Source organism: Miniopterus natalensis, chromosome 1 (genome assembly GCF_054644295.1).
Source record: "Miniopterus natalensis isolate mMinNat1 chromosome 1, mMinNat1.hap1, whole genome shotgun sequence".
In the NCBI taxonomy this organism is placed as follows: Eukaryota; Metazoa; Chordata; class Mammalia; order Chiroptera; family Miniopteridae; genus Miniopterus; species Miniopterus natalensis.
This window is the reverse complement of record NC_142081.1, coordinates 4,000,486-4,015,895: the sequence shown is the minus strand read 5'-3', so window position 1 is coordinate 4,015,895 and position 15,410 is coordinate 4,000,486. Positions and strand designations below refer to the sequence as shown.

At 61.1% G+C, this 15,410-nt stretch overlaps 1 protein-coding gene across 2 annotated transcripts in view; it reads right to left on the bottom strand.

The window, feature by feature from the left end:
• Positions 1-15,410, bottom strand: part of BEGAIN (brain enriched guanylate kinase associated) — a 36,592-nt gene that overhangs the window by 3,167 nt on the left and 18,015 nt on the right. Inside the window, exons 2-6 of one of the 2 annotated variants that reach the window (XM_087813748.1) lie at positions 7,212-7,301; positions 3,579-3,740; positions 1,939-2,005; positions 1,495-1,602; positions 163-246 (exon numbers count right to left, since the gene is read on the bottom strand). In XM_087813748.1, the coding sequence (XP_087669874.1) occupies positions 163-246; positions 1,495-1,602; positions 1,939-2,005; positions 3,579-3,740; positions 7,212-7,301 (511 nt within the window). The remainder of the gene's footprint in view (positions 1-162; positions 247-1,494; positions 1,603-1,938; positions 2,006-3,578; positions 3,741-7,211; positions 7,302-15,410) is intronic. The other variant, XM_087813745.1, reaches the window with a different exon arrangement.

Genomic DNA, 15,410 nt, shown 5'->3' with positions numbered 1-15,410 from the left:
CTGCCCCTATGCCTCAGGATGGCCAGGATGCTGCAGGAGTAGGAGGGGCTCAGGCTCTCCCAGCATCTGTCCCTCAAGAGTAGGAGTGGCCTTGGGGTGGGACCTGCACTGAGGAGCCCAGAGTGGTCCTGGGGGCCCCTGGCTGGGCGGGGCTCAAGTTACCTCGGACACCTTATGGACCCTGCCGTAGTTCTGGCTGCACTGCAGCAGCTGGGCCGCTAGATTGCAGTCCTTCCTATAGAGCTCCTAAAAGACAAGAGAAGGCATTGGCCCGGGCTTTCCCGCCAGGGTCCCTGCCACCCTGACCGGAAACTGGTGGGCAGAGCTGATGTGTGGCTGGCAGGACAAGGACCCTCCCTGGGCCTCCTCAGGAATGGGGGCCTCGGCTCTGACCTGGAGCTGCTGGTGCATGGAGGGGTCCTGCCAGGTGGGGGCAGTGGTAGAAGAAGGGCCCCCAGTGGCACCTGAAACTCGGGGGGGGGGGGGGGTCTGGCATGAGTCCCTGCAGAGAACTCGGTGGGGAGTGTAGCGCCACAAGGGACAGGCCAGAGCCTGCAGCCCCACCACCCCACACCTCAGACTCCCTCCTCACACCCCTGTTCTCAGAGTGTGGCCTGGCAGTGGGGGTGGATGTGGGGCTGGGCCAGGGTCAGGGCAAGTGGGGACACAGGGGCCGTGTGACCCAAGGTCCAGGTGGGGACCGCTCAGCCTCCTGAGCTGAAAACAGATGCAAACAGTAGGAATCAGGGGATTTGGTTTTGTCTTTGGAAAATCTCTGTTGCATGTGCCTGTGGCTGGGCCTTCTTTCCCACCCCCACCCAGGGACCCTCCACAGGGAGGGCCCGGACACTGAGTAGTCTGGGGCCCACTGATGGGCGCAGCTCCACTAGGACTGGGTGTCCTGCAGCTCAGACAAGCTGTTGAAGGTAGGGTCACCCCTATCATCCCCCCACCCTGGCCCCTCTTACCTCCACCTGCTGTGCTGAGGCTGGTGCCCCAACTCAGCCTGCATAGTGGAGGGAACCTGGGTCCCCAGCCCCCTCAAGACCTCCTTGGGCCTCCTGGGAAGGGCACAATTGGCTGAGAACTGACCCCCCTGTGAGGCTCCAGACATACTGCCCCTGGCAGCAGAGGGCTGTGGGCACACTGTCTGGCCAGCTTGAGAGCCACCCTGTCCTGGGGCCCATCTCATGGGGCCCTTGAAATTAGTTCCCACGGGCAGCCACATGGCTGGGATGCCCACTGAGAGTGGCCATACCCCCACCCTGGGGTCAGGAAGCCCTGACTTGATGAGAAAATATGGCCCAGTGTTCCGCCCGCGAGTCCTGTTTCCTTCCAGGACACCCTTGTCGGTGTGTGTGGGGAGGCGGCCCTGCCCCTCCCCGGCTGCCCAAGCATCCTCAAGGCCCTGATTGCCCTGTCCACCCACCTGCTGGTGCCAGCCCCTCACACCTGCCCCTGGGTCCCTCAGGGTCAGGATGACCCAACACTCACGTTGTCCTCCGACAGCTTGTCGATGGTCACCTTGGCCTCCAGCAGGTGGCTGTTGAGGGCGACAATCTCGTGGCTCAGCGCTCTCTTCTCTTCCTCATAGTGCTGGCCCTGGGGGGGGGGGGGGCAGTGGAAGGAGGCGGTCAGTGGTCAGCGATCGGCCAAGGCCTGGCTTAAAGCCCCGTCGTCCCCTTAGGCCTCCTGTGCGCCCTCTTGCAGCCCACAATGATGAGGTGTTTGGAGGGCCGCAGAACGCAGGGGGAGAGCTCAGGCCGACCCAGGTTCAAATCCCTCTCCACCACTGACGAGCCAGATGGCCTCGGTGTCTCAACCACACCCCAGGAGAGCAATGTCTGGGGGATGGCAGCTAGGCTGGTGGTTCCCCACCAGAACTGGGGTCCCAGGGGTGGGGTGCTGGGGGGCAGTGGCATCGGGGGTGGCCCTCACCATGCGCTGCAGCTTTTCCTCCAGCTCCTGGTTGATCCTCTGCAGCGTCATGTAGTTGGTCTGAATCCTGGAACAGGAGGCAATGGGGCCACTGCCAAGCCAGGTCTGGCCCTCCCACGACCCCCACGGCCATGCAGCCTGCTGGGTAGGGCCAGGCTGGACCAAGGCCCTTGAGCCCACCCACTGGCCCCTCCCTAGTCTAACGTCTCCAGGCCCAGCGGAAAACATCTGATCAGAGCTAACTTGTTGGAGGGGTTTCCTGGTCCGGGGTCCAGGACCCCTGGAGACAGAGGGAAGGCCTGTTATTCACTGCGACTCTGCCGGGCCCTCCCTCAGAGCCCGCTGACTCAGGTTCACACGCAGTGCTTACAAGCCTGGCTAGGGGATGCATGCGCAATAGCAGATGAGCTGGGGAGAGACCTAACACTGTGGGATGGGCCCTGGGTGAGTGCTGGCGACACACGGTCCCCTGGAGGAAGGGTGGCATGGAGGCGAGTGCCAAGTAGGAATCAGGTGCTCTGAGCCCCCTCTGCAGCCACAGAGTGTGACAGTGAAGGAGTTTGGGACAGTGACAGTCCCCTTGACAATCTGTGTCTAATATTATTGCCCCGACAATAGGAAAACTGAGACTAGAGGTGCTTAAAGCAGTTAAGTGGCAGAGCTGAGAATTTAACGGAGGCCTGACTGACTGTCCAAACTTGGTTCCTACATGACTCTATGGTGGCATTCAACAAGTCCAGGACAAACAGCCTCTCGGGCAAATCCTGTCTCGGGCAGCACCAGCCATGACAAATATTTAAAAGAGGCTGAGCCCTGGCTGGTGTGGCTCAGTTGGCTGGGCGCAGGGTTGCTGATTCGATTCCCAGTGAGGACACACGCCCGTGAAGCAGGCTCGACCGTGTGCAGGAGGCAGCCAAGCAATGTCTCACTCTCCTATCAATGTTTCTCTCTCTCTAAATCAATAAAAAAATCTTAAGAAACAGAAGGAAAAAAAAGAAACCGAGCCAACAGCAAAGTTTGCGCTCTCTGCCGTCTTCCCGAAAGAAGGCTGGAGAGTGTGATACGGTTTAGAAAAATGTCCCTCTCAAGGTGCGCAAGAGCAAGGTTTTGAGAAAAGTTTGGTTTTTAAGGGAGTAATTACTCAGGGACCCCCGCACCTCCTGGACACTCCACTCACTGCCACGCTGCTCAAGGGAATGTCCCTAAGCTCTGGCTCATCTCCAGGGCGAGGCATTGCCTTTCCCATCAGGGACTCGGGGCAGTGGGGCCCTGGTGGGGCAGCTGGGGTCTGCTTCTGTGTCACGCTGCTGCCCCACCAAGTCAGTATGACAAGGAAGGACCAGGGGATGGGAGGTGGCTGGAAGGAGCCTGTCCCTGCCAGTGGCCAGACCCGGGTTCAGATCCTGGCTCAGCAGCTCTCTGAACAAAGTGCGACTTTGGGAAAAGGCCTTACCCTCCCTGCGCCCTGGGCTCCGCACCTTCCCCCTGCTGCGGTGGGAAGCCGAGCTCGGGCGCCGCCCCGCGCCGCCCCGCGCCGCCCCGCGCCGCCCCGCGCCGCCCCGCGCCGCCCCGCGCCGCCCCGCGCCGCCCCGCGCCGCCCCGCGCCGCCCCGCGCCGCCCCGCGCCGCCCCGCCCCTGACCTGCGCAGCTTCTCCGTGACCTTCTCCAGCTCCTCCTGCGCGCGCCGCAGCTCGATCTCCAGGTAGTGGCGCGTGGAGTCGAACTCGTTCTCCAGCTTCTCGAGCTTGTGCGTGGTGTAGGACAGCCGCTTGCGCAGCTCGCCCTTCTGCTCCTGCATCGCGCTGCAAAGACACGCGGCGCGGGCGGGGCCGCGGCGCTGAGCGCGGGAACCGAGGCCCGTGCGGGCCCCGGCGCGCCCTGGCTGCGCACCCGCGCGCCCGGCGGCGCTAACGCACTCGCGCGTGCACGCCCCCGCGCCCCCGCACCCCCGCACCCCCGTCCCGCGGGGTCCGGGACCGACCCCGGGCCGGGCTGGCCCTGGCAGGCCCTGTGCCTCCCTGAGCAGTCACCTCGTTGACCACGGAGCCTGCCAGTGTCTGGGGCGTCCGTCAGCACCCAGTTCGTGAAGCCTATTTCTGGGTGGCGTATCTTAACGGGGGCCCTCGCTTTTGCTCCTCTGCAGTGTTGGGTGGGGACGCTGAGGCCCAGAGGTGGCAGTGCCATGCCCTAGACCAAGCCTCCCTTCCCCAAATTGGCTGTGTGGCCCCAACAGACTGTGTGACGTCAGGGCCAGGGAGGAGGGTGGGCAGGGATGCCCAGCGTCCACCCCGCTGGCCAGCTAGCTGCACACAGCATGGGACACTCAGGAAAGCCCAGGACTGCTCATGTGTCTCCCCCCCCCCCCTCCAGGAAGACTTCCAGGGCCCCAGGCCTGGCTCTTGAGACTATTTTCTCCACAGACTGGGGGCTCCTCTAGGACCACAGGACGCTGAGCCCTCAGCTCAGAAGCAAAGACATGGAATAATCCACCCTCTGAACTGCATGCTTCCCCTTGGGAAGTGGGGACTGTCCCCATCTTGCCCTATGGACGCAAAGCCCTGATCTGAGAGATGCCTGGGTCTGAGGGGTGACCCAGCTGGGAGGAGCACACGTCCCCAAGGGACCATCCAGTGCCAGCACCCATTTGGATGATACTTTCTGGTGTGTTTGCTGCGGGACTGGGACAGGGGGTGACTGTGCCTGCTCAGACCGCGTGGTGGGGGCAGGAGGGAGGTGCCGAGGGGTCACACTGCCTCTACCAGGTGTGCTGTGGGACCGTGGGCAAGAGCCTGTGTTCTTGGGACCCCCTGGACCTCACCCTGAGGAAGGGGAGGAGAGGAGCCTCCTCCAGCACCCGAGCAGAGCTGTCCTGTCTCGGGGCCTGTGTGTAAACCACGCGCATTACCGCGGGCGCACCCCCAGCTACTCCAATGAAGCATTCTTGGATTTCTGCCTATATTTCTGTCTGTTTTTAAAAATAACTAAAATAAAGAGTTGCTTACATTTGAGAACCCCAGAGAAGGGCGGGGCAGGCCCTCCCGAGTCAGTCCCCAGGGAGGATGTGGAGTGCCGAGCAAGGAGGGAGCCCAGGTCTGCCAGCCGCCTCCAGGCCGCGCCCCACACCTGCAGCTACAGATCCCAGGCTGCCCTGGGCCAGGCTTTTCTCCCCAGTGGGGTGTCCTGCTTCTTGGGGGCTCCCCCTGGTCATCCAGGGCCCTCTGCAGGCACAGCGGGGGGGCAGCAGCCCCTGACGTTGGTCATGGCTGCAGGGCTGCGGGTTTATGGCAGCCCCTGGCCACAGGCACAGGTGGGATCTGTACCCTCGGGAAGAGGCCAGGGCGTCATCCACCCACCTGTGCGGCCCCTTGCGCCCTGAGTCCTCCCCACCTCTAGCCACACTCCTGGGCCATCACCGACCGACCAGCCTCTAGACCCTGGCACTTCTGAGACCTGCAATCCCCGCTCACTCTGCCCCTCACGCCAGCCCTACCCCAAGTATCCCCGGGGTGCCCACAGCACCCCTATCCCTGCCTCTCAGAGCCAGCCACCTTTCCTCCCCCACCTTGGCCACCCACCCACACACACGGCTGGGACCCTACCACCACGCACACTGCCCACTCCTGCCGTGACCCAGAGCATCGCCTGCAACGCACCCACTGTCACCCTGCCCTTTCCCTCCTGCTGGCCCCACCTCACTCGCAGCACCTCACAGCACCAAGTAACATAAACACGGCTCCCGCCCCACGGAGCCTGCGGTCTCAGGGGAGACCCGATGCAAAGGCGGCAGGCTCGTCAACAAGGCAGGTGCGGGAGGAAAATCCGACAGAGCCGTGAGGTGGGCTCGGGCGGAGCGGGACAGCCCAAGGGGCCCCTGGGCCCGGACCTCCTACCCACGAGGCAACCGGCTTCATGCAGCCCGCCCTTCTGAGCCTCAGTTTACCATTGGCGTCTGGACGGCTTTCAGAGGTACTGGGTGGCTCCGTCCCACCAACACTCGAATGCTGTCCCAACCCTGCCTGAGCCCTGGACACACAGCCACCGCAAGCTGCGCCCTGGCCAGTCCCGGGCAGGCAGCGCTGCCAGCCCCTGACTCGCCCCCTCCTAGCCCCACGGCCTGCTTGCCACCCAGGACCCTCCGTCACAGTGAACCCCCATCTATGCCACCCCTTGACCTGGCCCCGGCTAGTCCTCAGGGCCCTGGTTTTCCCCCCCCGCCCCGCATGTCTCAGGCTGCCCCCATGCCCAGCCCCGCACGGACTTCTCCCCGCCAGGCCTCCGTCTCCAGCCTGGCCCCTCTGGGCTCCACTCCCCCAGGTCCAGTCACCCACTGGCCTCTCCACCCCGACAGCCCGCGACCACCTCACACTAGTATGTCCACTGCTGACCACTCTCTGCCCCGGGAAGGGCATGGCTACCCTCAGTCCCCAGTCAGACCGTGAAAGCTGTGGTGACCCCTCCTGCCCCTCACCTCTCACAGCCCATCACCAAGTCCTGGGGTCAGTTTCTGGAAGCTTTGGACATGTCCCCTCCCTGGTCTGGTCCAGGAGTGGCTCTCCCCTCCTGGGGTGCTAACCCGAGCCCTGCCTGGCCTCTCAGCCTGTCTCCACGTCTGTAAAACAGGGGTGCATGCACCCATACGGAGCTACCCATGCTTAGGGGGCAGGGCTGTCACGGGTCCCTGCGCCACCCTGGGCCATCAGAACCGCCAAGATGACACCAGAGGCAGCCCCGTGTGGAAGTGGGGCCTCCAGGCTGCTGGGACCACGGGGGATGGCGCAGCCTGGGGCTCAGCAGCTAGGTATCCCCCGGAGTAGGAGCTGGCTCTGGGCCCTGGCACCTGGAAACAGACTCCTAGACGCATGGGGAGGGTGTGCCACGCCCCCCAGTCAGGGCCACCCTAGCTTTACCCGAGTCCTGGGGACTTGGCGCAGGATCTGAACCTGACCTGACAGGGTATGTGTGGTGGGTGGGGTGTATGGTGTGGTGTGGTCAGTGGTGGGTGGGGGTATGTGGTGGGTGGTGGGTGGGTAGGTGCTTCCACCAGGAGGCCTGAGCCTAAGGACAGAGCCCTTTGGGGAGGAGAGGGCACGAGCTCTGGGCCGAGGGCCTCACCTCGGGGACAAGATGGCCCTGGAAGGAGCAGTGGGGGTGCTGGTGTCTGTCCCCTCTCTGGGCCTCCTTGTCTGTCTTGGGGAGTTGACACAGACAAGGGACAATGTGTGGGGACAGATGCAGAGACAGCAGGGGCCCGGGGAAAACAACAGGCATGTTACCTGTCCCAGAGCGAGGGCGAGGACCTGGCCAGTCGGCCCTGCAGGACGCGGGACTGTGCGAGGCACGAGGGCACCCAGGGGCTGCGCAGCCTGTGGGCGAAGAGGACAGCTGCTCAGACGGGCGGGCCGCACCCGCCGGGCGTCCCGGGGAGGGCCGCCCCGGCGCTCGGACGCCTGCGCAGGCCGTCGGGTGGGGGGCCGGGACGGTGGGGGCTCCCGGCCTGTGCACCTGCCAGAGTCCAAGCTCACGGGCGGCCCTGCGTCCACCGGTGGCAGGGTCACCTGTCCCGTGTCCTGTCCCACAGGCCTGCATCCACCATCGCAGCCGCAGAGGGAGTCGTGGGGGGCAGGCTCCCCAGCTGTGGGTCCCCTTTGGCTACTGAGCCTTGTGTGCAAGACCCGAGGAGGCGAGGAGAGTGGAGGGAGGTGTGATCCCAGCCCCCCACTTCTGCCGGGAGGTGGTGATAGGTTGACCCCTATGGACAGTGGGGAAGGGTCGTGTCCTAGAGGCTGTGGGACCTGGCGAATGTTAGGGTCCAGGGCAGCCCCGCTTGACCCTCCCCGGGGCTCCTCACCCCACCCTGCCTGTGGCCTGTGGGGGCTGGGCGGTGGGCGTGGAAGCCGCCTGGAGGGATGTGAGGGGGCAGGGCCTGCTGGCACGGCTCCGGCTCCGGTGCTGCCCTGCTGGGGGCAGCAGGGTGGGCAGCGGCTTGGTGAGCCTGCTGGGAGCCCTCCTGGGTCTCTCGGGGACTCGCAGCCCCAGCAGCCCCGAGGGAGGCGTCCAGAGAAGGCTGGAGACGCGGCAGGGGCCAGGCCCGAGGAGCAGCGTAATCCCCTTTAAGAGAATAACTGCCCGCAGCGGGCCAGAGGAGACGCGGAAGGAAAGGCAGCCGGGCGGGCCTGGGTGGCCTACGGTTTGCTTTTGTGCCTCCCTGGTTTTGTCACTCCTGCAGCGCGTGTGAAAAAATCAAAGAAAAATTTCTACTGAGGATCAAATTTTGGTCCAAAAAAAGAGAAAGATCTTAGGTGTGGCTTTGACAGGCTGAGGGGCACAGCAGGGACGTTCTCGGCCAGGCGTGAGCCCCACTTTCCTCGTCGGCAAAACGGGCCACCCTGCCCACAGGACGGCGCAGGAGGGAGCGACCTGCCTCCCACTGGGTCCCCCAGCAGGGCCAGCGACAGCCCGAGGGACATCCCACTTCTGACCCCCACTCCTTCCAGCTCCCCCCTCTGACACCCCTCCCTCCTCAGTGCGGTAGCTTCTCACAGCCCCCTCACCCCTCAGGCCCCCCATCTCTCTCTGCACTGTCCTAACATTGGGGCCAGACCTCACTGTGGTTAGGGCCACCCCTCCGTGGCGTGGCCTCGGTGCTGCCTCCGGAGAGACAGCAGGAAGACACACGGCAGAGCTGACAGGCCTCATTTCCACTCACGCCCCCCCCCCCAATCCTACTACACCCGCTCCCCCCTCACGCGGCAGCCTGACTTCACCTTCCTTCCTCCACGCAGCCTCCCCACGCCTCCTCCGCGGGTCTCCCGGCCGCCCGCCCACCTGTCATTTCGGATGAGCGGCCAGGCGGCCCTCGCCCGCCGCAGGCCTGGCTCCAGCCCGTGAGGGTTTCCCCTCCAGCCGAACCACTGGTCTCTCCCTCTCTTCTGGAAGGTTCTCTCTGGCCTATGGACCTGGCCATACCTGCCCTCCACCCCCAATGTTTGGGGGTGTTTGCCTGGGGGACTAGTGCAGGAATGGCCAGGGGTCAGCCCCACAAGCTAAGGAGCTGCCTGCAGGGCTCCCAAATTAACCGCCCAGCACCTGCCCGCCCCGCCCTGAAGCCCAGGTGAGCAGGGGCTGCCGGGCGACGCGCTGACGATCAGCTTCATTACTGCCCACCAAGGAACCCACGCTGGCTTCACTAATTTGCCCGCCCCACCAGCCGGCTCGCCACCGCAAACAGTCACGCCACACAGTAATTGGATCGGCGGGAGGGCCTGCTTGACGGGATTCGGGGATCCAAAAGGCAATCAGGGCCGCGGGAGGCCCATCGGCGACACTGGGCTGCGGGGTGTGGGGCGGCGGCCCCAACCCTGCGCTCCCTCCATGCCCCACGGCCCCCCCAGGATGCCCTTGGTGCCTTGCTGCTCCCCCAGCCCCAGCCTCACCCCGCCCCTCCCATACCCAGAGGAGACAGTCCCGGAGGTGAAACCGAGTCTGGAAGAAAAGGACAGGAGCTATGACAATGGGTCTCAGGATCAGCCCGTGGGCCGAAGGAGGCTGCCTTTCTGGGCCTCAGTTTCCCCATCGGTAACCAAAGCCCAAAGGGGCACTTAGGACCATGATGACCTCCTTGCAAGCTTCCCCTGAGGCCATCCCCACTCAGTCACCCAGTGAGGCCGTGGGTGTCCCGTCGGTGAGGCCTGGCGGGGGCTGCCCATTGTCCACTGTGGCCGGGGTAAGGGCTTCATCAAGGGCACCCCAACAGTGAGCACAGGAGCCAGGACTAGGACCTGCCCCGGGATGGCTCCCCTCCCAGGCGGCTACTCCAAATGTCACTGATGGTCTCCCAGTCCCGGCCTTGACCCCTCCTGCCCCGCAGAGCACCCCCCGTGCTGTTGGCCACAAGGGCTGAGGAGCCCAGGAGACCTGGTCCCAGGTTCTGCTGCATTCACCCAACAAGTATCTCGTGTACCCCCAAACCCGTCCCCGTCCTCCCGTCTCAGGTGACAGCCACTCCATCAAGACAGACACCTGGGGGTTGCCCTGACGCTAGTGCCTCGATGGCCCCTCAGGGGACAGGACATGCAGCCACCCAGCTTGTTGTGGATGTAAAGTGAGAGTGCCCAGGTGAGGGCTGGCACAGCCTGGCGCAGAGTAGAGGCCCAGAGACGCCAGTCAGGTTGCTCTTCCGCCTGTTGTTAATGGGGTGACCTGAAGGCTGAGAAACTGGCACACAGCACATCCTTGCTCTAAAACACCCAGCCTCTGCCCTGGCCGCTGTGGCTCAGTTGGTTGAGCAGCGAGCGGCCCCTGGACTGAGAGGCCGCTGGCTGGATTCCCTGTTGGGGGGGGGGGGGCACATGCCCAGTCAGGGCCTGCAGGAGGCAGCCGGTTGATGTTTTTGTCTCACATCTGTGTTTCTCTCTCTCTCTAAAAATAAATAAAAACATATTTTTAAAAATAAAATAAAATAAAATACCAGGCCACCATTAGGACCGCGATGTGGGGTGAGCAGAGCTGGCCCCCTGCCCCCAACTCGGAAATTCTCTGGTGGACCCTAACTCAATCTAGGGCTGCTGGTCATATCTCCCACCCCACCCTACTGGGTCCCCTCCATCACAATGGGAATACTGTCACCTGCCCAATGGCTGGGGGGAAAAGGCCTGGGCAAAATGAAGCTATGAGAGGGGCAGGCAATTAACGGCCAGAACTAGCCTAGACACCATTAACCATCTGCCAAATTCCATGTTAACGATTTAATCCTCAAAACACTTTCTAAGGAAGATGTGATTAATATTATTCCCATTTCACAGATGCAGAAACTGAGGATTAGAGAGGTTCAGAAACCTGCCCAAGGCCACACTGCCAGTAAGTGTGGGATTCAAACCCAGGTGACTCTGCCTTTTTAATCACAGACTTCATCAGAAAGCCTCTGTTAAACAGTAGGGACTCAGAAGGACTGTGGAGACAGGGGACTTTGAAGAGCAGGACAGAAGAAGGTAAGAGAGAACAGTCCATGACCAAGGTCCCTTTGTGATGAAACCCTGGCTCCCAAAGGAAGAAATCAAAGTGAGGTAGTCATTCACACCTTAGTGAGAATTTGTGCATCAACCTTCTTTTATGGGGATCAAGTTTAGAAGTGGGGCAGAGAGTGCCCTGACTGGTGTGGCTCAGTTGGTTGGGCTCATCCCATGCACCAGAAGATTGCTGGTTCAATTCCTGGTCAGGGTACATATCCTACTTGCAGACTCAGTCCCCTGTGGGGGATGTGCAGGAGGCAGCCGATCGATGTATTGCTCTTACACTGATGTTTCTTTCTCTCTCTCCCTCTCCCTTCCTCTCTCTAAAATATCTTTAAAAAGAAGAAAAAAAAGAAATGGGGCAGAGAGCCTTGGAGGACCATGCTTAGGAAGGGACTGGGGCTGAGCCCACTGGGGATAGAGGGGGGATATTGAAACCAAATCCCTCCACTGGAGGCTCTCACAGCTCTCAGGGACTCTCATTGGGCGATTTTTTAAAAATCAAAACTACTCCCTGAGGGCCAAGGGAGGAGGATGGGGGCATAAGCGGCCCCCAACACCCCCTTTTTGTGGGGTCCCCCTCTTGGGCATCATGAGGAAAAGCTGTATCCCATCTCCTTCCTCCTCACCATTTGCCATAGTCCAGTCTCATTCAAAAGCATTTACCATAAAAGAAAAAAATCAAACACAAAAACCAGAAGCAGAACTAATGGGAAAAAAGACAAAAATAAATAAATAAATAAAAATAAAATGTCTAAGTTTAAAAAAAAAAAAAAAAAGAGGAAAAAAGGGGGGGGAAGCATTTACTGAGCACCTACTATGTGCCAGTTCTAAGCATTGGAGATCACCAATGGGCTGCTGTTCTGGGGGAAGACAGATAATAAAGAAGAGAAATAAATAAATCACGAGTCCGTTGGGGATCAGGGTGTCACAGAAAATCAGGGCAGGGAAGGAGGAGGTGGGAGAGGGGGTTATAGCTGTTAATAGTGAGTGGCCAGGAAAGCCTCCCCCCCCAAGACACTGAGGAAGGTGTGAAAGGAAGGAGGCAGGAGTCCTGTGGATATGTGAGGAAGGACTTTCAGGCAGAAGGGAACAGCACATGCCAAGGCCCTGGGGCAGGAGCCTGTCTGATGCGTTTGAGGAACAGCAAGGAGGCCTGGTGGCTAGAGGGGAGCCTGCGAGGGGAGAGTCATGGGAGATGAGGTCAGCGTGATTTTACAATTGTAAAATGACCCGATAGCTGTCTGTCTGTCTCTCTAGGACATCAGCCTGGTGTCGCCCCATAGTACCTGCAGCGTGGGCAGGACCACGGCAACAAATATTGGTCATGTAAATGAATCAGAGTATGGGCAGGAACTTGGTGTTCATGTGCAAAATAAAATAAAAAAAAAATTAAAAAAAGGAGCCCAGCCTCAAACCATCCACAAAAATAAACGTCAACACATAGGCTGCGGGTTTGATCCCTGGTCGGGGTGCGCACGGGAGGTTTCTCTCTCTCACGCATGTTTCTCTTCTCTCTCTCTCCTTTTCTTTCTCTCTCTCTCTCTTTCTCTCTCTCCCCTTTTCTCTTTCTCTCAAATCAATGAACATGTCGTTGGGTGAGAATAAAAGAGAAAAAGGAAAAGCCTGAAACACTCAACAGAATTAAAAATACCTTCTGCTCATCAGAGGGCCGTGTAAAGGGTGCGAGGCAAGCAAACAGCAGGAGGTGCAATCGCGCAGCTGCGGAGGACTTTCGGCAGAGCTCCCGCGGGTCAGCGGGACCCTGACGGAGACACCGCACAGGCCCCACAGGAGGGGCCGAGGGGGCGGCCGCCCAGGGAAGCACCACAAACAGCGGCGGCCCCGCCTGACCGTGCGGAGTCGCGAGGCTGCGGGGACGCAGGAACTCCACGTGCGGCTGGGAGGCGACGGGCAGAAGCACCCAGGAGAGTGTGGCCTTAGCTCCTGAAGCCGCCCTGTGCCCCCCCCCCGCAGTTCTGGGGTACGCTCCCAGAAACACAGCCCGCGTTCCCCAGATCACCTGCACGGGAGCTTCGTTTTCAGTGGTCTAGGCTGGAAGCTGCCCAAACATCCATCAGTGGATACACTGAAGTCACCTCACTCACACATACCGGTCCCCAAGATAGCCACCGATGGACAGCTCTGCGCACCAAGGACAGCCCTGCAAACATGATGTTTTGGTGGCAAGAGCCAGCCTGGGTACCGCGGCTGAAGGACCTCGCGTGCGAGGCTCTAGTTCAGGAGACACTGCGGGTCAGGCATGCTCGCTGCTGGTGACCTCCGGGGAGCTGGAAGGGGCTGTGGTCAGGGCAGGGGCTGGCAGCGGTCCACTTAACCTGGGTGGGGGTCACCCTAAAGTCACAGATCTTGATGGTTATTTTCTCTATGCTTACCATATAGTTCACAACTTTGAAAAATTCTATTTTGGAGGCAGGGTGGACTCGTGCCGGGAATAGCTCTGGGTCTCCAGGGCACCTTCTGAGTCCCAGGCGCCATGCGAGGCAACTGACCTGCTTTCTGAGATGACAGAGGAGGGGACTGAAGCTTACACAGAGGAAGGAGCTTGCCCTAAGGCACAACGCAAAGTGGCTGCGGCTGGGGGTGGGGTGCGGGTGGGGTGAGGGCAGAGGGACCCTGTGCAGAGGAAGGCAGAGGAGGGGATTAATTTGGGGATTAGAGACACAGCTGGAAGCTGGGACTTGCTAATATCTGCAAATACCGGAGTGTCCCTGGAAGAGTTTTTCAAGCAGTGGGAGGAGGGATAGCTGAGTGAGGGAGGGCCAGGGAGCATGCAATAGGCTAGAGCACAGGTGACCACACCTGGGGGAGCCCCACTGTGTGCCAGCTCTTGCCAGGCACTGGGGCTGGAAAAATCGAGGGCTCAGACCCAGGCTGTGCTTGCAATGGGGTGGGCAGAGGACACTCCAGGTGGCGAGGGGAGCCCCAGGTACCTCTACTCCCCACCCTCACCTGTCTCCCTGAAAACATCCTGCTTCCTCAGGCCCCCAGGCGTTTGCACCTCTTGAAAGGCCCCTCCTGTCTGCCCTGGCAAACTCCTTCCTTCAATTCTGGGCTCCAGTGTCCTTGCTTCCAGGAAACCCACCTTGATTCATCAGGCCAGTGTCCCCAACCTGGGATCCCTGGGAGGATCTGTTGATGGGATTGTGTCCCTGCTCTGAAAGGCTGGCTTGGCTCTTGCTGTGACTCAGCGCCCAATTCGGAACTTGGTACACAGAGAGGGGATGAGTCCACCTGGGGGTGGAGGGGCAAGAAGGTCACTAAGGCCACAGAGAAAAGGTGACAGGGAGGACAGATAGTTTGTGACATGGACAAGAAAGCAGGTGGAAGGGCGTTCTGGGCAGAGAGAACAGCAGGAGCAAAGGCAGAGAGGCGTGAGGTGACAGCTTGTTTGGGACTCAGAGGGGGGACTACTATATGGGGTGGGGAGTGGCAGCCAGGGGATCTGGGTTGAGGGGCTGGGGCGGGGAGAGCCCAGCTGCATACCTGCCCACAAAGGGAGATGCTGAGGGTCACAATGGCAAGGTCCTTTTGCTCATTCAAATAGTATTTACGGGACCCTCCCACTAGCCAGGCTGGGGGGAGGGAAGGGAGGGGAGCAGAGCGATGGGTGGTTGGGTGGGGCAAAGGGCCTGCCCTCTCAATTCAGATCCCAGGCCTGGCCTGCAATGTGCAAAAACCACAGTCTAGGGGCAGGAGGCAGGACCCGGGCACAGGACCCTCCGGGATCCTTTCAGCTGGACCACAAACAGGTCTCCTGCCTGGGGAACCCATAGTCCTGTGGTTCCCATGCCCCACGGTGAACCCCTGCCAGGCCCCAGAAGGGGGCTGTCTGCATAGTAGCTCATGCCACCCTCCCAACAGTCCTGCATGGGGGGGGGGGGGCGGTGATTAGGACAACGGCCTTACAGATGGGGAAACTGAGGCTGGGCTATGTCTCTTTCCTATTACCCAGAATATAAGGATGGGTGCTCAAGAGCCTTGGCTGGGCATGGCGAGGGAAGGAAAGAGAAAGAGAACCATTGAGCCCCCCACCCCAGGCTCGCGTCCGAGGGCCCTATGAATGGTACCTTTTGCTCAAGTCCCAGAGGTCCCCTCCCCTACAGGGAGGGCACCCAACCCTGGCGGGGGTACTGGTGAGCTGGCAGCCAATGTGGGATACCTTGGAGGGCCCTGAGCTGAGCTCCTCTGTGTGGCCAAAGCCCCTGCCCCACCCCAACCTTGACCATGACAAGATGGGTCTGGCTGATAGAAATCAAGTTTTGGGTCTGAGCACCTTCCACCTAACAGACCGGACCCCTCCTCCCAGCCCAGGATAAATAGGCCTCCCCCCGGGGGACCCACAAGGGCGGGCTGCGTTCCAGCGAAGCGGCCAGGAGATGTCCCTGCTTTGGGTCCAGTCGGGGTCTCTGTGAGCCCACCTGTCCCCAGGCACCCACGGCA